Below are 23,010 nucleotides of genomic sequence, written 5' to 3' on the forward strand. Positions count from 1 at the left end.
CTGGAGTACTTCAATTTCACATTGAATAGCGTCAAGTGATGTGCTCACTCACGAGTAAATGACTTGTTTCAGAAAGTCATGTCTGCTATAGTCTGTCACTGCCCTGGCAGTTGAGGGACATCTCTGTTACCGTTCTGTAAATGCGCTCAATGCAGAACTATCCATGAAATCACCACCATACTGTTGTCTGTAAAAAACTAAATCTCTGGGATTAAGTTATTAGAGAGATGAGAGACAAGAGCATATTATAAAACAGACATTAATCCAAGATAATAGCTACATATTATGTGACGTTATTGGCTAGCTAAACACACGGAATGTGCATAAAATGGTAACCTGCAGTGACAGACAAATACAGGGTGGCATCATTGACATGGGATGTTACCCACAAGCCACAGCCATCCAAGGAATGTAGACCTCATTCACCTAAAAAGGTGTTTATGACATGGATCATTACATCGTCATTACATTCCTGTTCTGACAAATGGCAAATCAATCAATCAGGAGAAATAAAGGTGATATTGTTGTTTTCGTATGCGTGTTAGTGGTTCATTTATTAACAAACAAAGGCTCACAATATGACTTAAAAGGTATTTTTGGCAATATAACAACTAATACAAAGTGGCAGCTGTAAGAAAAACACCATCATTATTGGATGTGCTGACCAAATAGTTGGTTGTTATCCGTGGGAACAGACACAATAAAACAGTCCTGCAGTGACGCTGCTCTGCCCTCAGGCAAGTCCACTGTGTGTTGACTATGTCTGGAGAATTACACCCGCTTAGATAACGGTCACTCTAAAAGGCTGCTGTATGAGGAAACAGAACAGTGAGATGTCACTAATGGCCATTTTTTTGTAGAAGAACGAAAGAAAAAGGGTGAACCGGGGACTGTAGTGCAGTGTGTGTGTGTAACAGTGAAAGAGAGAGAGACAGACAGACAGAGAGATCAAAAGAATGAGTGTGTGTGGGGAGTGTTGTAAGGGAGTGTGTATGATTGTGCTGCATATTGGAGAAAGAACATTGCGGAAATCACATTTAAATCACATTCTGCACTTCAGCTACGTAAACAGTGAAAGGCAAGATACCATTTGTAGTAAATCATCTCGAATGAAAAAAAAAACAAACATATCCATGAAAATATAAATAAAAAGGCATACAAAAAAAAGAGAAAGAAAAGTAGTCTGCTCATTACGTCATAGTTTATCCCATCGTATTTACAACCGCTGCTTACAAAGCTCATAAGGAAGGGATAACAATATCCTTCATACACAGACGTAAGGTTGTCCAACGTGCTGCACTGTCTCTTGTCTGCAGTACGCATCGTCTCCCTTGCGTCTATTCCATTTTGGACATCTCAAATTTGGTTGTTATGGTCTCCTGTGGGGGAAACAACGGCATAGTTGGAATGACTTTCCAAAAAGGGACATGAGTGTTATCTTCTCTAAAATATGAAATAATCATCATCGGAAAATATCCCTTCCATCGACACTCCTACTAGCTTTATTTGACGTGGGGGTGAAGAAAAAGCAAGACAGAAAAAGCTCCACCAAAACACCACCCTTTCTGCAACCTCTCATTGTTCAAGCCAGAAAGAAAACAGGGTGGAGGTATAAACAGGCTGATGTGAACATGACCAGCTTCTGCTCTTTAATAAGCATGGAGCTGGCACCCCCTGCAGTTCACGCCAGGAATAACACATTGTCTTACCTCATCAGAGTCCAGCAGAGGTGGGAGTGCACTGGAACAGAAAGGAAAACATGTTCGATTCATTTACAACGTCTTCTCATCAGAAAATCAACTATGCTTTCTGTGCTTGTTTCACACATCGTCATAGAATGTAAACTGATTTCATAGCTTGAGAGTTTCAATGTTCTTACCATGTAATAACCACCATGTAATACATTTCTCGTCAAAATGATTATAATATCACTGTCAATAATGGTTAATGTTACTAACATTTCTGCAACTTCAATTTGCTTGCACTTACACATCTGACATTGAAGAGGGGATATTCTCTTCGACCCATTTCAGATCTTCATCCTGGGGAGGGAGGGGGGAGAAGCATTTCCTATCACCAAGGCAACTTTCTCTGAGCCGTAAAATGTCATTTATATCCTATATTCTTAGCATGGGTGGTACCCTGTGGTACGGAGAAGGCCCTTACCACTTTGTTGGGCTTGGCTGTTCCATTTGCCTCGGACTTCAGACCCCTCATCTTCACCCCCTCTGGAAGTACACAAAATTAGGACAGGATCAGAATCACAGATTACGGTTGGCCGAGTCAAATTGCGTTCTATCCAAAAATGGCTGCTGGGAGAGAGAACCAAGGTACATTCATTCATCCCATAGATTATCAACACACTATGGAAGTGTCACAACTAGGCCAAATAGCTCTAGCTAAGTATCAAGCCATAGAGTATGATACTGTATTTCCTCCTCCAATTAACCATACGCAGTATCAACTTGTGTTCCGGTGGGTGAAATACCAAAACAGCCTAATACAGCAGTTACCCTTACCAAATGTATCATTCATCAGCTGTTCCTTTTCCTCGTCGTCACTCTCATCGTCCACTAGGGGGCTGAAGGCATATCTAAAGGGGAACAGGACATGACATCACAGATCAGGGGCATGTTCAACAGGACACAACGTTGTTGGAACGTTCAGATAGCATATTTTTTATGCAGAACAAACATTCTTCTCTGACATACAGAAGAAGGAATCACGTCGGCTCTATTCATGGGATTCCTATTGGCAACGTTCGACAACATGGTCCACTTGGGCTCAACTCCATCTCAATTCATTTGAGATGATTTGGACATCGGATTTCTCCATTCGATTGCAATTTCATGTCCTGAATTGAACCTAACCTAACACACTGAAGGATTCTAGCCAGTGCCTCAATCCCTAGATTCGAAATCAAACACGACTTTGGTTTGTGACAGGGTTGAGAGGGTTTTGGCCGTGTGTTGATTTGTTGAACTGTTTAGCTGTGACCTCTAACCTCTGGTTGTTGGCCGAAGGCCTCCACAGGAACATGATGACCAGAAGGATGGTGGAGAAGAGGAACCGCCAGAAGGCATCTTCTATCCACAGCTCCTTCCAGTCCTAGAGAGATAAGCAGAGAGAGTGAATAAGAGAGAGATAGGAAGAGAAAGACGATCTTCCGAATGCCAAATACCAGTTCACTAGAGGTCAACTGTGTGTATGTACGCTAGCCTCTCGGATTTGCCATCAACTCGCTAAAGGGGCAGGATTTGGTCTACCAACGGGGCACAGAAAATTGGTTACATTTCCTCGCCATCAAAATGTGCAAGAAAAAATATCATGTCTAGCTTTCATTTCAGTGATTGTTAGCGAGCTGGACAAAGTAGATCCATTATCCTTTCTACCCAGTTTCGATTTTGGTTTTAGACATTTTAAAGTATATTTAGTTTGATTACTATTTTTACTGAAGCCACACATGGGCTGGATGCGGGCCTTATGTCAGACACCCGTGGCTTATTAAGTAATGTGGTAAACAAACATGACTCACCGACTGGCACTTTGAAAACTTGAAGGTCTTTGTCGTCCAGATAATGAAAATTACCGAGGCTGCGGAGTAAAACAGTGACAGGCCAAATATATTAGTGAATGTTTGTAATCATGGGCACACCAGGGTGTATAGTACATGATGCATGAAATGTCTCTGTTAAGTGGTTGCAGTAGCACATCCGCAGACAGCTCCTTACCAATAACGGCGAATATGAGGGTGTTGGTAAAGTGGCGATACAAGGAGAGCTTGACCACGTTTCTTCGGAGGCGAAGGAGCTTCATGGTCTGAGCCAGGCTGATAAAGATGTGATTGGCTGTCAAGGACTCCAACATAACCCCAGGACACACCCCACTAACAAACAGCCCACCTTTGAAATACAATTCTCAACAGAAACAGTTTACCCAATAATACCAGTCTTCTTCCATTGACTGTCAACATAACCAACACAGAAGAGTTTGCCTACCTTGTCAACTGAGCTGATATACCCTAACGTAACCCCAAGCTAATCAGGTTGTAAGGGTGTAAGTGTCTGAGGGTAGTCAGCCATTATCTCATTACTCAGGAGTTGAGCTCCCCTCTGCCCTCTATAGCCAGGTTAAGCACGGCTGGAAAACCTGGTATGGTCTTAGTCATCGCTATACTAACTGGTTTTCTGGTTAACTAACTGAATCCACTAAAATACTGTTCTGTCAAACTGCAGGAGAAAATGATCGTCGGTGAGAATAAAATGATGAAGTTATTGATAGCCTTGATATAAGTGGCCCTGTAATTAAAAATGTAATTAATCCATGCGACTATGGCTCCCTCTGATGTCTAAATTAATCTTTGTGAGGCGGAGCATATTTTGTGGAAATATTCCCTTCTGGGTTATTCCCTTCTTTGATACAAAGGCAGGTGAGGTGAAAATAGAAGGAGAAGGGTTAACATCAACTACCACCAAGGCACTGGCGCGCACAGGGATAGGGATTACAAGAAGTGAGAGTGCTGGGAGAGGAAGGCAGAGGGGGATGGAGAGAGTTGTGCAGAGGGGTACAGTACAGGATATCCACCAGCAGAGGGTAGTGTCGAGCACAGCCAAAGGAATAGCAGCCAGCAGCACCAGATCATCTTCAGCCTAAAAGGGACAGGGAGAGGAACGGAAACACACAGCGGGGCAGCAGAAAAGGAGGGAGTGGCAGAGGGAGGGATCACCGTCACATACTCTTCAGGCAGCCATGCAGATAGATAAACACCAAAAGGTGTAGAACCAAACTGCCGCTCGAAGAGGGTTGGAATAAAACTGGTTTGATCAATTATGAGAGACACTGGTAAAATGGAGGAGGATATCAGAGTAAGCTTTAGAAACACAACTCAATACAAGCATGCCCAGAGAGAGAGAGAAACAACAACAAAAAAAAGAGTCTGAAAAAAAGAGCTCTTAATACTGACAGACTAACTACATACAGTGACTACTAGACTAACTAGCTGACTGGCAGACAGGCAAGACTGACGGCCTCCGGTAATGGCTAACCACTCCAAAAGGATATCCACCACACAACACACGAGTCAGTGAACGCCAGAACAATGTCACACAGTAGTCTGCTACTACCCCCTTGACCCTGTGAGAAAGACAGACAAACACTGACAGTGGAATGACGGTACTACTACACACACAAGATTCCTGGCATCCTTTGACCAAAGATGAAGATATTCAACAAAGGGCATCATGGCATTGTTTGGTTTAGCTCCATATCGAAAACTTACCAACGTGGTTGAAGAGTCTAGTTACAGATAGGGCAGGTGGACTATATATTTTGGGGGAATACTGGAGATAGCATGTTGATCAGAAAGGAGAGAGACCAGACTTACCGAATTGACCCTCAGGATTCCCTCGACAACAGAGAATATAAGGTAGAGCAGTCCCACCCCAACCACCCTGTGTAACAATGCACCAAGCCTTGGCCTAGGGAGAGAGAAAGAGAGAAAGAGAGACAGGCAGGCAGGCAGAGAGAGAGAGACAGACATAGACAGCGAGAGAGAAAGAGAGAGAGGGAGAGAATTGGCAATAGAGTTTAACACTCTCCATTGTCCTCTTGACCTGTTATGAAGGGACAGACTCACTTGACAATTCCATAACCAAGACTGGCGATGATGACGAGCACACGGGCCAGGGTCCTCTTCACTGCTGATAGGACCTCCGCAAACACTACTGCCCCCTGGACTGTTGGGAAGACACAGAACACAAATAATGCTTATTAACAGAGTACAACAGCACTTTTAGCACCGCACTAGGATCTACTGCGTCTTACTCAATTCCAACCATGCCCACCAGGAGGATTTAGCTAGAAAAGCATAGATGTGTGCTTAGGTGTGTCCATGAAAAATGTGCACTTAAACCACACGTAAACTCCCTTAAAATGCCCAGTACAGACAAATATGTTCCCCCCCCCCCCCCCTGCCCGTACAGAAAAAACACATTAATTTCACATGATCACGTGTGAAGTGTTCCAAAAACACTTTTTTCCACATGTGAAATCATGTGGGTTTTTCTGTACGGGTGTGTGTCTCCGCCTCCTGACCTGAGAGGCCGTCGTAGCGGATGCTCTGGAACTCGGCGTAGTACACGGCCTTCTCCAGCATGCCCAGGAAGATGACCCCGCCGATCCAGAACTGAATCCTGAGCAGCTCTCTCCAGTAGCAGGCTGACAGGCCCAACCACAGAAGGCCCAGCAACACATAGATGACACACATCACCATGTAGAACTGCAAAAGGGACAGTTAGTTGAGCTGGCAAGGAACTAGAGAGTCTGTATTGTCTGATAAGCTATGTCCTACAGGCACACAGCTTAGATGCTATGTGTATGTATCATACTACATGTAATGAAGCTGTAATGTAGAGTGTTTTCCATGTAGACAACTTATCATGGCAGAATTGACTTACGATCATTAGAGGCCATTCCGAAGCTGAGATGTAGTCATGGGGTCCTTTCATACTGACTTGCACTGCAGGGGGTGAAGAACATAACAGGGATATTAGCCTATTAGCTAATGTAGTTTTAATGTATTGGACTCAGGATTCATGTGAGTGGTGGAGATCCTTACGTTGGATGTTGCAGTTCTGTGTTGGGACAGAGTCAGTGGCAGCGCTGCTCTTCTTGATCTCTTGGATGTGGACGATGAACATGTAAGGGCCATCATCCCAGGTCTGGGCCACTGCATCAAAGTGCTGGGATGCAAACTGCTGAGGGCCCAAAAACGTGACTTTTTTTTTGTTGCACTGAAACATGCAAAAAAATAATCCCTGCTCGGGGGGGAAATGCTGGTTTTAACATGATCAGTCTCTGTGTGTAAAATAAAAAAAAGTGGTTAATGTGAACCCAACTCACAGCTAAAAAATGTAAAGAAAGCAATCCAATGTTATCTGCTGCCTAAACTTTACTGCAAACAATACACTAATATTACAGTTAGCCATGACAGCCTTTATAATAGAACGCTTGTGACCACACACATAAATATTGCACTTGGGGAAAAAAATATCTTAAAGTAGAAATAGAATGAAACAAACAGGCATTCTATTTTTGCTCTATCATAGTGGCCACTATAGACATCGTGCACAAGGCTACATGTGTGCAAAAGTAACATTTACTGAGTACAAAAAAAGTATAATCCCCCCTCACACACACACACACATTACTGTCATGTTCAACACAACAAAAACAATATATTTGGGCTACACTGTATATTATTACATTGTACACTTTCTGCCTGTGGACATCTGTTCTACAATGTGCCAGTAAAAGTGAGAAAGAGGGAAAGTGTGTGGTGTTCCTTCCACATCAACAGTGGCATCCAGCTTAAGCCAGGCCCAGCTCCAGCTACACTTGATCCCTGAATCCACTTGTCTACCAAGCGACGCCTCATTGTCACCTAATTCTCTCATTCTGAAAATTATCCATATTCTGTAGAGGGAAAACATTAGTTAATAGATAGTGGTTAGTTCGTTATCTAGTTAACTAGTCAACATTTCACACAGAGTGCCAGGGTCCAGTAAGCAACTAACGCGTTAAAACTTGAGGAGCGGCAAGGAGTCGTATACCAGTTAATACTACAGCGAATTGGTTAGGTTACTAATGTTAGCTCATCTGATGTTGTAATGTTAGCTAGCTAACGTTAGTTGTCTGACTTTATTAGCAAGCACATTTTCACACCATAAACTCAATTTTGATCAGATAAGTTGGCTAATGTGGCTGGCTAACGGAAAATTCGATCCAGCTAGCGAGATACTTAACAATGCTAATAACGTTACTCTCTTGCGGGAATTCCACTAATGGTCCATATGTTGCTGCTGCTCATTCCGTTTGCTCGAAAATTGATAAATGGTTAAAAAAGTAAGAGACACGTACCAGCTCTACTGGTACTGCTACTACCAGGAGTACTGCTACTACCAGCAGTACTACACCTGCACCTGTCGACGACACAAGTTGCTCTGCTTCCACGAGCACATCCAATGCTAGCATCAGTAATTCTACATTGTTAGACCAGTTAGCATGGACACTGACAGTTGTAAACCGGATGCAGCTGAAGAGCTACTGCCCCCTTACCCGGGAAAGCACTGAACAACAGACAGGGATGTTGGACCATCGAAGAGGTGCAAATATGAGAACTACATTGTTTTGGGGTTCACTTATATTGTGAGTAGTGCCTTTCATCAGCCGCAGTGTGTTATATGTGCAAAAGTACAATCGTACAACTTTCACTCTTGCGCAGACATTTAAAAACCAAACATGCCCATTTGAAAAATAAACCATGGGAGTTTTTTGAGTGAGAATTAAGACGACTTTTGAGTAGTAAGACATGTATAAAAGCAACAGATAACGTAAACTCGTACATCGCCTTGGTCCGTACAATTGCCCTTATTTTAGCGCCCCAAAAACGTAATACTTCCAGATCAACTGTAATGTCAATACCATTGTAAAGCCAAATTTGTCCCCTTTCCAACAGAATCAATTACATGACATAAACGCTGCCCGTTTCTGCTTAATTCAAGCAGGCAATGAGCCCGTCGGCTCTTTTAAAAAATGGCGGGTGGGGAAGCGAAACTAATGCGTGATAGTGAGGAGAGATGTTGTGTGGGAAAATAGCTTTTTTTCCACTCGATCTGTTCAACTTATCACCTCTAAAATGTAAATAAAATACTATAAAGAGTTTATATAATGTGTCATTACATACCTATTTGAAGGTTTGTGTCGAATTTGAATCGGGTTTTTGGGGCGGTGCTAAAGTGATCTTAGAAGTAAACAGCGGCTTATGCAATAATGACAACAAAAAAAAAAATGACTAGGTATCCCCGTACCCCGTCACTGTCCATTTCTTGTTTTTAAAGGATGATAATTAGCAAATAAATGCATTAACAATCCTACAATGTGATTTTCTGGATTTTTTTTCTCATTTTGTCTGTCATAGTTGAAGTGTACCTATGATGAAAATTACAGGCCTCTCTCATGTTTTTAAGTGGGAGAACTTGCACAATTGGTGGCTGACTAAATACTTTTTTGCCCCACTGTATTTTGGATTTAAAACTGCGAATTTCGCCGAAAGGTGACTAGTTTGCATCCCTGAAAGTGGTGCTGGGGAGTTTAGGAGCATAGAGTTACATTATAGGATCTCCATGTCTTGGAGAAACAGGCAGATCAGTCAAAGAACATTAGGAAATAGCTAGCTGAACAAATGTTTTCCTAGTGGTACAAGAAATGAAGAAAGACAATGAAAGAAAGTGTGTTAGTATATCAATATCCAGGCACGCTGTTTGTTTAGCCAACAGGTATGTAAGCCATACATATCTTCATTCTGGCATGGAAACACTCACCACTTCTTTCTTTGCAGCGGGGGCTGGGGCTTTCCCTGTGGCCACAGTTGTCTCTGCTTTGACTGGGGCATTTTTCTCAGCAAGTGCCTAAAATAAATCAAATATAGTGGTTCACCTGATTTCCCCGACATAGAGGCCTTTTGCTAGGCTGAGAAATCACAGCACCCACTTGCCTTATTCAAATGCATCTACAGTACATTTTCAAACATTTTGTATATATTTGACTATGATATCAGATTGTGTTTGAATTGTGAATTTACCTCCTTTGGATCCTCATTGCTCCTTTTCCTTATCGCTTGGTCCTTGTCAGTGACAGGCTAAAACAGGGGGATACAGAGACAGTCATTCAAATAACACCTTGGTGAATTACTGTGTTACTATATGCACCTGCATGCTCTATTTGTATGCAAAACCTGTCTTGCTTTAGCCCACTGACCTGTTCATGAACTGGCTCAGTAAGCCTAGTCGGCTCCTCAAATTTGTTGAGAGAGAGCTGTTACAGAAAACAAAGCAGAGTAGCAACCATTAGACAATGATACGCCATGAACACCTCCATAATATAGCCTCGCCATGAGCTGCATTGTATACGAACATACTTACTCAGAATTACACTTCCTAATGATCAGTTACAAGCTGCTATATTCAGGTCACACTTTAGTGAACAAACAAACTCAGGAAGACAATGTGAAAGAGTGAGGTGGAACACATAATGAGGTTGTGGTATTTGCAGTATGCTTTTTCCAGCACTTTATTTCCCTGAACTGATTGGTTCTACCTGCCATTTAATAGGAAGTTAGTTACTAGCAAAGTGCTGTTATTTAGAAACAAAGAAGTAATGCATAGGTCATGAATGTGTTATTAATCTCACAAAACCAGACATGTAGCTCTGAATATTGCAATATGTGGCATTGCTGTAGAGTCTGGCTTGACTGTGTAAATAAAATGTTACCATGTAAATGCCGGGATATTTCTGTAAGGTACAATAAAATAAAGTGCCACCATGTTTTCTTATGAGACCCTCCATTGCCACATACTGTACCTCAATGTGGGTCATGGTCTGTTTGCACTCAATGACAGGGTACTGGTGGAACACATAGAACCCACTTCCTCCTTCCTGTTTCACATCTGTCGTCCTGAAGTAGCTCCCTGCCTTCAGAGGCTGCAAATCAAACAGGTATGATAAACTTAATAAGTTAATAAGTATTTGCACAAACCACACTGTCTATGCAGTCATAAAACAAATCATAAAAAAGCTAATGACACCGCGCCACCCCCACCCCATCAAGACACTATTGCCGGTTGTTAAATTGAGAACATCAAACTAGCTGAAAAAAGGAAAAGTTGGAGAGTTTATGGAATACAACAGGTACATTTAGTCCAGCGTGAACGAGCCCATTCAGAGTGCAGTTAGTTTCCAAACGAGAGAGAGGAACTCACGTCGAGACTGAACACCTCGTCGAAGCAGCGGGAGCTCCTTAGGTACCAGGAGATGTTGAGTTTAACCGGAGGGTCACAGTGTTCCGTCAACCCTGGAACAGTAGACATGTTATGAAAACAACTTGGAGCTCTCTCCAGATCTGTTCCTGTCTGAGGGCACTACTTCCTCCCACTACTACTTCCTCCTCCAACAGGTTTTCCCACGCTCTTACTGTATACACAATAAAGTAGCATATTGTATACAGTAATGCTATCATACAAATATCCTGTATTGACAGAATACCATCCTACAATACTAGTCAGAGGAAGGGCAATCATGTTCCTGCAATATGATATTCTAAAAGGTTCAGTAAATATCGGAGTTTTATCCTAACTTGCAGAACATAAGAGGTTATAGCCTACTTACATTTCAGCTGAATGCTAGTATTGTTAAACATAGTCTTGGTGAAGAGGAAAAAGCTCTGCTTCTTTGTAGTTTCCTGTAACACAAGCGGTGACAAAATGTCAAACATCTGAGTACTGCAATAGATTTTGACAACATTTAGATAGTCAATATTCTGATTAAAACAGCTGTTGGGTTTTAAATGATCTGAACAAAATAGCTGAATAGTTTATTAAGATATATAGGTAGGCGTGATGGTGAGCCAATATGTCATATTTGCCCAGGGGCAGGTAGTCTATGAATCAATGGATCAGATCACTTATTAATACTTGTATTGACTAGTTCTAAACAACATCATATTGACTAACACCGATAAGTTAAAATAATACGGATAATTTGGCCGGCCTAATCAAGTGAGAACGATACAGTGTTACATTGTTTATAATACAGTGGAAGCGGTTACAATGTTATATTGTTGTAATCGCCAGAACCGTGCATAAACCGTAAAACTGAGGCAAGCGTCGTCTCAATGCCTTCCGAAGATTGCGACAGTATATCAACTGTTGAAATAGTTTCATCTGGCTGAACTAAACAATGTTCTTAACAAGATATCATAAGGTATCTAGGCTACCGATAATGCTTTGATAGCATGATACTATACGCACAAGACAACTTACACTGTTGGCGGTCAAGGTCCATTTACCCGGCTCTGACACTGCATTTAACGGGCGTGTAAAGTGAATACAAATGAATAAGAATAGCACTTTTGTCAAGTCCCATGTCAATAACCCTGTTTTCATGGCGCTCGCCATTTGTACCAGGAAGCAGCCACACGACAACTTCGCCCCTGCTTCCTCCTTCCTGCATCGGTCCTTGGTCTGACATAACCATGTAGGCGGTCTTCCGTGGACACCAAACGGGAGAACACAGTGTAGCTTATTTTTTCCCCAAACGTTTCCCCTCGTTTCAGACATCTACATTGTATGCAATTTGTAGGTTATTAAAATCGGTCTATGTATCGAATGGAAAAATTCCATTCTAGCTAAAATTTAATATGGCATGAAATCCTACATGAAAGATGTGTGTAAAACAGCATCAGTTAATGTACTGAACATTAGGCCGATGTACCCTCATTTCATCATTGTGTTACATCTATGTGAATCAAACATAATAAAAGTGTCCTTAAAATGTTCAGAATAAGTCTCATCCGTAATGTCATCAATAGGGAAATGACAGTCATTCTTGACATCGGGCTACGGGTTATAGGACCCAGAGCCATTCCCGACCTGTCTCTCCCTATGGTGCGCACTTCTCTACTGGGCAGGGGTGTGGAGTTCTGATGCATTGAAAATAACTCCTTGCAAAACAGGTTTTTTTTGTACCCAATAGGAGTGCCATCACGTCAGTCTCTGCCGACTTCAGCGAAGCGTTTGATCCCTGTAAGTATTCTTCTCAAATTAAGGCAATCTAATTTCCTTCATACGTTTATCTGACTGTTTCATGTTGGTTTGTTTTGTCTGTGTTTTGTCTGTTTGTGCTGCTTGCCAATACAGGCCAGTGAGAAAAGTTTTCAGAGGGAGCACCAAAACCAATAGCATACCGTATTATAGCTTGCTTTCTCTGTTGTCGCTTTTTTTGTTTAATCGATCAGATGTTTGATGATTTTTTTTCTCTCTTGACTTTTGTAGATTTCCCCCTGCTGTCCCTCATCAAGATGTTTCTGGCTAAAAAACTCATTGGTGGCATCCTGGATGTTGTAAGGTAGGCAATACAGGTTCTGTTTGCACTAACAAAACTCCTTTTGAGACACACACACACACACACATACATACAGTCAGCATACTGACTTCATTCATGACTTTGCACACAGTTTTCATTAAATAGAAATAGGTCCTTGTATTCTCCAACAGCAACATCGACCCCAGTCAATTTGTGCCATCAGATCCTGTGAGTAAAACCTTTTAGCGCCTATTTTCTTTCATCACAAGTTCAGAACATCATAGTCTTATGAACATTTTAGAAGTAAAACTACTCTTTTGAACAAATTAGCCACAGCTCTTGGTGTGTGTGTGTGTGTGTGTGTGTGTGTGTGTGTGTGTGTGTGTGTGTGTGTGTGTGTGTGTGTGTGTGTGTGTGTGTGTGCGTGCTTGCATGCCAGACTGCAGTGAAGAGGGATGTGTGTTCGTGCTAACAGAACCCGTTCTGTGTTTGTGTCCTAGCCCCCACCACGCAGACCTCTGGCCTACGTGGAGCAGAATGAGAACGACGAGGAGAGACAGTTTCGCAAGGTGTTCCAGCAACTCGCTGGGGATGTAAGTACTTATTGTTTTTCAACATACTCCCTCCTACTACTCTCATATCTATTCACCTCTGAACCTACTGACCTTTCCTATCCTGTTCAGAGACGAGCCCAGATAAGTCAAGTCAACAATGCCTCTCATGCTTGATTCTAACTATGAGTCATTGAGAGATATTAATCTTAGGCTTTTGGCCATCAAATACAGTGCTATACGTGTGTCATTTGTATAATTGGGCAACTTGTTGAATGTTTTAAAGAGGCTGTTTTCATTATGTGGATATCCACAAGGACAACACACAGTTGTTAAAATAATGTCCATTAACCCACCGTTAGTGGTTTAGTGTAATGGAGTGCAGAACAACAACCAGTGGAAATTAAGTTACCGTATTGTGTGTGTGGTGTATTGTCTTTTGAAGTAGGCGCAGCCAAATATCCATGGCATGGATGGTCATTTCATTTATTGGCTGATGGTACACTGGCACAATCAGTGAAACCCTGTATCCCAGTTAACTCTTGTTTGCATTCCAAACCCTTCCCTACACCCGTTCACCCTGCTTCATCTGGAGCCGGTCTTCAGAATGTGATTCATCCATCTATTCAGACATGGTGAATTTGAGGCTTCAAATGTGCTCTCTGTCATTGCACTGCTGCCAACCAATAGAAGCCTTTTGGAAGAGTACAGTAAAGAGCTCCAGTTGGCTTAAATCATTGATTCCACCCCATTGGTTATGGTGATTTAAGCCCAGGGCTCCACAGACAATCCCCTTCTCTACAGCTATACTCACAATGATTCATTGCTGTTGGATCAGGCAGTGGTGGAGTTTTGATGACAACCCAACCCTGGTTTATTCCACGAACAGGAAGTGGGACTGGTACCTCCTCTATGTGCCTCCTACCATTGTCTGACATGGCGGCTCGCCTGTCTGGTTAGTTTTGTGTGGGTGGGGTGTAGATTGTGAGAATCATAGATAGTGGTGGATACATGTTCTACTGGTACGGTCAGCTGGTTTGACTTTTTAAATTGATGACTAGCCGACCTCATTGAGGCCTTAATCATAAGGGGAGGGAACACAAGCTGCATATGGAATGAAACCTAAAGACATGCTGTACCTGCTGCAAATGTATCTGCCAAAGTTTTGAAGTTGTTACCATCACTTTGGTTGTTCTGATATGTCACGTAAACACACAAATACAGAGAACTATGTATTTGGTCCATGATTGTACCCATAAAACACCTGTGGAAATGACTTATCATTTATTACTTAATGATAAAAATCTGTCTTTCTGCCCCTGAACAAGGCAGTTAACCCACTGTTCCTAGGCCGTCAGTGTAAATAAGAATTTGTTCTTAACTGACTTGCCTAGTTCAATCAAGGTTACATAAAAACATTTTGTTTCAGTGTCCTTTTGTGAGCTGAGTTGTGACGCAAATACATGGAGGCATATTTACCTGTGGATCTCTCTGTGTATTATAGGACATGGAGGTGAGCCCCACTGAACTGATGAACATCCTCAACAGGATCATTGGCAAACGTGAGTCCTATTCTTACACAAACACAATGACAGTATACTTGTCATTGCATTCTTTATAGTATTTAGACCTCTGTGTGCATGTACCTTTTGTTCGACAGCATGTATATGCATGCCTTTTTGTATCTATGTGCTCTCTGTACACACACACACACACACACCCACACACACACACACACACACACATTTTACTCATATCTAGATTCCTCTTGTACAAGACTGGTTCCATGGAATGGTTTACTTTGTTGTATTGAAGCAGTGGTCTGTCTGTGTTAATTTCAGGTTCTGACCTGAAGACTGACGGCTTTAGCATCGAGTCATGCAGGGGCATGGTGGCTGTCATGGACGTATCCTTCCACATCTGTGTTTGTATTAAGATGGAGGACTATACTACACTATCAGAGTAGTTGATTATTTATTTTTTTTACCTTAACCCTGAGCACACAGAGTGACAGCACAGGGAAGCTAGGTTTCCACGAGTTCAAGTTTTTATGGAACAACATCAAGAAATGGCAGGTGAGTTTCAGTTCTCTTGTTCTATTTTTGACAATCGGCACCTTGAACTACAATTGATTTACATGTATTTGCAAGGTGTTCATATAACACCCCATACAACTTCCAATAGTCCTCTTACTCCACTACTGTAAGAATGTTGTTTTTATGTCATGTTAAAACACTCTTAATAAAAGGTGCTGCCAACTTTGACCTCTCGGTGTGACCTTACTTCCGCCTCTGTTGCAGGGCATCTACATATCAAATGACGCAGACTGCTCAGGGGTCATCTCCTCACGAGAGCTGTCCGCTGCCTTCAAATCTGCATGTGGGCTTAGAAATCATGACAACCGGAACATGGAATTGCATATTTCGTTGTCATCATAAGGCCTTTATAACAGTGTCATAAGTGACAACAAATGCTGATGAAAGCTAGCTTTTTTTTCCTACATATGTGTTTGGTCTCATTGGTGTCTCTCTCTCTCCTGTTATGTCCGTGTTCAGGTTTCCCTCTCAACGACCAGCTCTTCCAGTTGATCGTTCGCAGGTACAGTGACGAACAGGGCAACATGGACTTTGACAACTTCATTGGGTGCCTGGTCAGACTGGACGCTATGTGTCGTAAGTGACTGATCCTCAACGCTCCCCTGCTCAGTCCGATTATGTTCTTGTTTTCAGACTATTTACTTTTCATGACCCTTCAGTAATAGTGTTTTGTGCATTTTCAGGAGCCTTCAAGACTCTGGACAAAGATAATAATGGAAAGATCAAAGTCAACATCCAGGAGGTAAATTAGTTTTCACTATTTCCTCGGCAATTAAACCGTGTGTTTTAGGGACCATTTTTCTGATTAATGAATGGATATAGACACTGAAATGAAACCTAAATAACCACACCACTTTTTGTGTTTTGCTTTCTCTGCAGTGGCTTCAGTTGACCATGCACTCATAAAGCATCAGGGAAATCCTACAAAAAGACTGCCTTCATCTCTCTCTCCTTAAGATTTTTATTTCAAAGTACCATTGTTATTGTTTGCAAACATTCATTTGTCGTTCAGTCATGAATGTTAATTAAATTCATCACTAGATGGCAGCATTTGCAGCAACACCGGGAAAGCACAAATCTACTTTCTCTCCATTAGTCCAAATGAAAAAAATATAATAAGGTAGTTCAGTTCTCCTTTTTGTCAGGCAACACATTTGTTAGTTAAACATTCTGTATTGCTATGTAATATATACATTCTAGTGCTCAATAAAGGGCCAATATTACGCAATACTTGCAGCTGTCTCATTACCATTTCTACATTTTCTGCTTTTTCTCATTTAAAGAATTGACCTCTCATATGTTTGAAGATTACTTTAATCTGTTTGTTGTATTGTGGTTATTTGACTGACTTTTGAAAACCAGGTCAATAATAAAGTTGATTGTTCTCAAGGACAACAACCACCCGAGCCACTGCCTGTTCCCTCCGCTACCATCCAGAAGGAGAGGTCCGTACAGGTGCATTAAAGCTGGGACTGATGAGACTGGAAAAACAGCTTCTATCTCAAGGCCAGACTGTTAAACAGCCACCACTAACACGGAGGCTGCAGCTTACATACAGACTCGAAATCATTGGTCACTTTAATAAAATGTATCACTAGTAACTTTAATGTTTACATATCTTGCACCACTGATCTCATTTGTATATACTGTACTTTATTGCATCTTGCCTATGCCGCTCTATCATTGCATATCCAAATATTTATATTCTTATTCCATTCCTTTACTTAAATTTGTGTGTATTGGGTAGTTTCTGTGGAATTTTTAGATTACATGTTAGATATTGCTGCACTGTCAGAACTAGAAGCACAAGCATTTCGCTACACTCGCAATAACATCTGCTAAACATGTGTATGTGGAAATAAAAGAGAGGCGCACACTCTAGGAGCTCGGATGCAAAAATTTAATTACCAACGTTTCGACTGCCAAGCTGTCTTCATCAGGGTATAATCAAACACTGCGGGATGACTCGTTTATATAGTGTCAAAAGACACAGGTGTCTGTAATCATGGCCAAGAGTGGCCTAATATCATTGGTTAATTATCAAATATTAAAATGGCATACAAAGAACAGCATACAAACAAATGGATAGCATACGATCATAAATTCATTTTCGACTACACAAGCTTACAAACAATTACAATGGCAAAGTCACAATAATCACAAGAATGGCTTCAGATCGAAGTCTACGTTGAGACCGAAGGGAGAAAGGGTCTTTAAATTAAAGATCCAGGCAGCCTCTTGTTTTAACAATAAATTATCAAGGTCACCCCCTCTCCTAGGGAGGGTGACATGTTCGTTGCCAATATAACGCAGAGACGAAATCGAGTGGCCTGCCTCCAAGAAGTGGGCCGCAACTGGGTAAATAAAGTTAACACCTAATGGTGCTACGATGCTCTGAGATACGTACTTTTAATTCGCGCTTTGTTTTACCCACATCATTTTTTACCACAAGGACAAGTTATAAGATAAATAACTGCCTTAGTGGAGCACGTAATAACACATTTAATTGGGATCGATTTCCCTGTTTGTGGGTGTTTGAAGGATCTACGTTTATAAGTGCCATTGCATTGAGCACAGCCATTACATTTGTAATTTCCATCCAGTAGGGGCGCAAATAGACGTTCAGGAATATCTTGGGGTGGTAAATCAGAGTGTACCAATTTGTCTCTGAGATTTCTGCCCCGCGAGAATACGACCAAGGGAAGGTCCGAAAACACATTACCGAGACTTTCATCGGATTTTAGAATGTACCAATGTTTGTGAACGATTCCCTTAATTTGTTCAGAACGCTTTGAATAGCGGGTAGTTAGAACACAAGAATGCGTCTTTTTGCGAGACTGACCTTGAAAAAGGTTATGTCTCGTTTTTTGAATTTTCTCAATGGCAATATTAATCTGATAATTTTTGTAGCCCCTCTCCTTGAACTTTCTTTTGGTCTCAGCCATATTTCTGTAGAAATCTGATTCTTTTTTGCAAATTCTTTTGATTCGACAGAATTGGCTGTAAGGGCAAACTATTTTTCAAGGGAAGTGGGTGACAACTATCAGCCTTCAACAAACTGTTACGATCAGTAGGCTTCCTGTAAAGATCAGTGAAAAGAACATTATCTTCACACAAGATCAGAAGATCAAGAAAAGTGATTTGACGTGTATCAGATTGCATAGTAAATCTCAAATGATCAGAACAGGAGTAAAGAAAAGCATGGAATACCTGGAGATGTTTTGCATCACCCCTCCATAGAACAAAAATATCATCAATATACCGTTTCCAAATAATGATGTTAGGCAAGAAAACATTTTTGAGAGGATTGAAAATAGACTGTTTCTCAATGTAACCCACATACAAATGAGCATAGTTAGGAGCCATGGGGGATCCCATAGCAGTACCCTTCGCCTGAATAAAGAAATCATTTAGAAACATGAAATAGTTCATTAGGATCACGTTGCAGAAGAAAATGTTCCATAGCTTCAATACCGCCCTCGTGTGGAATATTTGTGTATAACGACTCAACATCAAAAGTAAATAACAAGGTATTCTCAGGGAGAGCATCAAGAGATTCAATGATAGAGATCATACTGCTTGTGTCCTTTACAAATAAGGGGAGCTGTTCTTCGAGTGGTCTAATAAAAAAAATCAACAAAAGTAGATAGAGAGGCCGTTACTGCATCAATGCTCGCTACAATAGGGTGCCCTGGAGGTTTTGTAACATTATTTTGTAATTTCGGCAAAGTGTAGAAAGTGGCTATTTTAGGGTATTGAATAGCCAGAAAGTCATGTTCTTTTTTGGTTATCTGACCAGAACTTATATACCCATCTAGGAGAGTAAAGATATTATTCTGAAATTGGGAAGTAGGGTCACTTCTGAGTTTCTTGTAAAAGGTGTTGTCAAGCAGCTGTCTACGACACTCATTTACATAAACTGTCCTATCCATGAGTACAACCGACCCATCCTTATCAGCAGGACGAATAAGGACTGACGTATCGGATTGTAAATCAAGCAAAGCTTGTTTTTCATCAGGTAAATTATGGAAAGATTTGGACCCCTGTTTATTCTTAAGGAGATGTCCAACATCTCTTTCCACAAGTCTGCAATATGTCTCGATAGTGATTGCGATTGGCTGGAGGTAAAAAAATAACTCTAGCTTCTAAAAGGAGTCGGAGTATGTGCAGGAGAGCAACCTACTGGTTCAATAGAAGTGCCAGAATTAGGGGAGCTAAAGTATTCCCTTAAACGGATGTTTCTAAAAAAAAACCTTAAACATGTCTACCTTAACATAAAAATCATTGCACTGGGTTGTAGGCACAAAAGATAACCCTTTATTAAGCAAAGAGACATGGGCAGGGCTCAATATCTTGCTTGATAAATTAAAGACACTCAGTCCCGTGAGTTCTGGGACCGTTTGAACGGTCTCCTCTGCCTCTGATAGTCGTTTCTTCTTACCCCGTCGGGTGCGGCATCTCGTCGATGCGCGTGCCTGCGGCCACCCCTGCCCTTCCGTCCGTCCAGTCTCTCGTTGAATAAAAAACTACCACTGGAAGCCGATGAGGCGCTGGTTGTAGAGCGTTGGTCAGACGGGGGTGGATGGACGTAAGCGGCATCCCTCTTGCGTCTGCCATGGAGAGGAGGAGCAGGACCTCCCTTGTCAGGGTTTCTCCAGAAGTAGACTTTATCCTCGGCCTTGTCTTTTTTGTCTTGGTTGAATTTCTTGATTTTAAGTTCCTTTATTTCTGTAGACAACTTGTTTTCATCAGTTCATTGAATATGCCATCATCATTAACAGCTATTTGTTAAGCTGTGCGTTTGTATTTAATCGTGTTATCCATTTCAATAAAATCCTTCTTCAACTGGTCAACAATTCATGTCAACCATTTTATTTTCAAACCATGTGTATGTGACCAATAAAATTTGAGTTATTCATCAGCACCACTCTTGACTTCCACCTCTGCCAACTAATAGCCTAATGTTGGCTGCCTAGTATATTTATTTGCGCACTGCATGGGAAAAAGGAGAAGCACAGTGAACAGCGACTGATGATGTGAGAGCAACGAGAGAGCGGCTGTTCAAGGACAGGGCCACCAATTGGGTGAGTAGGTGGTGATCGGGGCATGTCATGGACTGGGGACAGAGCGGACCTTGAAAGACCATAAATCTCAACGATGATGCTGAGGGACCGGGGAGATCAATGAATAAACAGGTGACGGATGTGCTCTGTTCTTGAAGATTGGTGGGCAAAGTCAAGGCAAACCCGACCACTCATATATTAAAGGTAAGTTTAGAGGGGAATTTAACTGGGTTTATCACTTTATAGATGTAGGCTTAAGTTCTGACTGCTAATTCTAAGCTTGACCCATCGCATCAACACTGTTAATCTATTTATAGTGAACAAAAATATAAATGCAACATGCAACACTTTCAACGATTGTACCGAGTTACAGTTCATATAAGTCAATTGAAATCAAATAAATAAATCATTAGGCCCTGCTCTGGTGGACATTGCTGCAATCAGCATTCCAATTGCATGCTCCCTCAACTTGAGATATCTGTGGCATTGTGTTGTGTGACAAAAGGGACATTTTAAAGTGGCCGTTTTTAATTGTCCCCAGCACAAGGTACACAAGTGTAATGATCATACTGTTTAATCAGCTTCTTGATATGCCATACCTGTCAGGTGGATGGATTATCTTGGCAAAAGGGAAATGCAGATTTACAGTGATGTGAACAAATTTGTGCACACAATTTCAGAGAAATAAGCTTTTTGTGTGTATGGAACATTCCTGGGATCTTTTATTTCAGCTCATGAAATGTGGGACCAACACTTTACATGTTGCGTTTATATTTTTGCTCAGTAAATTTGATATCAGAGGGTGTTTGAGTTGTTGATTTACCTCGGTGCTTCTTACCTCATCCCAGAGACAGTCATTCAAATGACACCTTGGTGAATTACTGTGTTACTACACGCACACTCATGCTCTATTGTCAACTTATCTAACAAAACAGATCACCTGTATCTAATTTTTAATAAAATATGTATGTATATAGAAGGATTTGTGATGCAAAACCTGTCTGTTTTAGCCCACTGACCTGTTCATGAACTGGCTCAGTAAGCCTAGTCGGCTCCTCAAATTTGTTGAGAGAGAGCTGTTACAGAAAACAAAGCAGAGTAGCAACCATTAGACAATGATACGCCATGAACACCTCCATAATATAGCCTCGCCATGAGCTGCATTGTACAAAAATACTTAAAATCATCACTTCCTAATGATCAGCTACAAGCTGCTATATTCAGGTCACACTTTAGTGAAAAAACAAACTCAGGAAGACAATGTGAAAGAGTGAGGTGGAACACATAATGAGGTTGTGGTATTTGCAGTATGCTTTTTCCAGCACTTTATTTCCCTGAACTGATTGGTTCTACCTGCCATTTAATAGGAAGTTAGTTACTAGCGAAGTGCTGTTATTTAGAAACAAAGAAGTAATGCATAGGTCATGAATGTGTTATTAATCTCACAAAACCAGACATGTAGCTCTGAATATTGCAGTATGTGGCATTGCTGTAGAGTCTGGCTTGACTGTGTAAATAAAATGTTACCATGTAAATGCCGGGATATTTCTGTAAGGTACTGTAAAATAAAGTGCCACCATGTTTTCTTATGAGACCCTCCATTGCCACATACTGTACCTCAATGTGGGTCATGGTCTGTTTGCACTCAATGACAGGGTACTGGTGGAACACATAGAACCCACTTCCTCCTTCCTGTTTCACAGCTGTCGTCCTGAAGTAGCTCCCTGCCTTCAGAGGCTGCAAATCAAACAGGTATGATAAACTTAAGTATTTCACAAACAGTCATAAAACATGAATGACACTGCGCTCCCTATCGAGACCCAAAATCTTTCGTTGCCAGTTGTTAAATTGACAAGGAACTAGCTGAAAAAGAGAAATGCTGGAGTTTATGGAATGCAACAGGTAGAGTGTGAATGTCCAGCGTGAACGAGCCCATTCAGAGTGCAGTTAGTTTCCAAACGAGAGAGAGGAACTCACGTCGAGACCGAACACCTCGTCGAAGCAGCGGGAGCTCCTTAGGTACCAGGAGATGTTGAGTTTAACCGGAGGGTCACAGTGTTCCGTCAACCCTGGAACAGTAGACATGTTATGAAAACAACTTGGAGCTCTCTCCAGATCTGTTCCTGTCTGAGGGCCAGAGGCTACTACTTCCTCCACCAACAGGTTTTACCATGCTCTTACTGTCTACTCAATAAAGTAGCATCTTGTATACAGTAATGCTATCATACAAATATCCTGCACTGACAGTATACCATCCTACAATTCTCGTCAGAGGAAGGGTAATCATTGTCTTGCTATATGATATTCTACACGGTTCAGTAAATAACTGAATTTTATCCTAACTTGTAGAACATAAGAGAGGCCTACTTACATTGCAACTGA

The 23,010-nt window shown here is 41.4% G+C and overlaps 2 protein-coding genes across 6 annotated transcripts; one reads left to right on the forward strand and one right to left on the reverse strand.

Moving 5' to 3' along the window:
• Positions 1-524: 524 nt before the first annotated feature.
• zgc:162698 (Lung_7-TM_R domain-containing protein) lies at positions 525-12,090 on the reverse strand. Of its 3 annotated transcripts, none has more exons than XM_021582031.2 (21): positions 11,877-12,090; positions 11,224-11,296; positions 10,818-10,909; positions 10,420-10,539; positions 9,817-9,873; positions 9,641-9,697; positions 9,381-9,467; positions 6,617-6,755; positions 6,456-6,517; positions 6,094-6,277; positions 5,636-5,735; positions 5,384-5,477; positions 4,581-4,649; positions 3,732-3,840; positions 3,536-3,594; positions 3,005-3,108; positions 2,520-2,593; positions 2,167-2,228; positions 1,990-2,042; positions 1,710-1,740; positions 525-1,379 (listed from the first exon to the last, which is right to left on the reverse strand). In XM_021582031.2, the coding sequence occupies exons 1-21, from the start codon at positions 12,009-12,011 to the stop codon at positions 1,338-1,340; spliced, it is 1,803 nt and encodes a 600-aa protein (XP_021437706.1). In that variant the 5' UTR covers positions 12,012-12,090; the 3' UTR covers positions 525-1,337. The 3 variants fall into 3 exon arrangements, with proteins under 3 accessions (XP_021437706.1, XP_021437705.1, XP_021437704.1); XM_021582030.2 differs by lacking the exon at positions 4,581-4,649 and adding an exon at positions 5,062-5,133 and having other exon boundaries at positions 6,617-6,752; positions 11,877-12,089; XM_021582029.2 differs by lacking the exon at positions 4,581-4,649 and adding an exon at positions 5,062-5,133 and having other exon boundaries at positions 11,877-12,088.
• Positions 12,091-12,478: 388 nt separating this feature from the next.
• On the forward strand, positions 12,479-16,795 carry LOC110503612 (calpain small subunit 1). 3 transcript variants are annotated; one of them, XM_021582035.2, is made up of 11 exons: positions 12,479-12,638; positions 12,888-12,960; positions 13,110-13,146; positions 13,419-13,511; positions 14,974-15,031; positions 15,311-15,375; positions 15,476-15,544; positions 15,770-15,848; positions 16,025-16,141; positions 16,249-16,307; positions 16,445-16,795. In XM_021582035.2, the coding sequence occupies exons 2-11, from the start codon at positions 12,914-12,916 to the stop codon at positions 16,469-16,471; spliced, it is 651 nt and encodes a 216-aa protein (XP_021437710.1). In that variant the 5' UTR covers positions 12,479-12,638; positions 12,888-12,913; the 3' UTR covers positions 16,472-16,795. The 3 variants fall into 3 exon arrangements, with proteins under 3 accessions (XP_021437710.1, XP_036817951.1, XP_021437711.1); XM_021582036.2 differs by having other exon boundaries at positions 12,489-12,638; positions 13,090-13,146; XM_036962056.1 differs by lacking the exon at positions 13,110-13,146 and having other exon boundaries at positions 12,488-12,638.
• The last annotated feature ends 6,215 nt before the right edge of the window (positions 16,796-23,010 follow it).

Source organism: Oncorhynchus mykiss, chromosome 24, assembly GCF_013265735.2.
Source record: "Oncorhynchus mykiss isolate Arlee chromosome 24, USDA_OmykA_1.1, whole genome shotgun sequence".
Lineage (NCBI taxonomy): Eukaryota > Metazoa > Chordata > Actinopteri > Salmoniformes > Salmonidae > Oncorhynchus > Oncorhynchus mykiss.

What these genes read in the sequence shown, in the direction of transcription:
- LOC110503612 (XM_021582035.2), top strand. Translation starts at nt 12,914, where the DNA reads ATGTTTCTGGCTAAAAAACTCATTGGTGGCATCCTGGATGTTGTAAG. An exon ending in TCCAGCAACTCGCTGGGGAT is followed by an intron (nt 13,512 to 14,973) that starts GTAAGTACTTAT and finishes TGTGTATTATAG; the next exon opens with GACATGGAGGTGAGCCCCAC. An exon ending in CAACAGGATCATTGGCAAAC is followed by an intron (nt 15,032 to 15,310) that starts GTGAGTCCTATT and finishes TGTTAATTTCAG; the next exon opens with GTTCTGACCTGAAGACTGAC.
- zgc:162698 (XM_021582029.2), bottom strand. Translation starts at nt 12,011, where the DNA reads ATGGCGAGCGCCATGAAAACAGGGTTATTGACATGGGACTTGACAAAA. An exon ending in AGACCATGACCCACATTGAG is followed by an intron (nt 9,874 to 10,419) that starts GTACAGTATGTG and finishes TTTCTGTAACAG; the next exon opens with CTCTCTCTCAACAAATTTGA. An exon ending in CCGCTACGACGGCCTCTCAG is followed by an intron (nt 5,736 to 6,093) that starts GTCAGGAGGCGG and finishes TCTTCCCAACAG; the next exon opens with TCCAGGGGGCAGTAGTGTTT.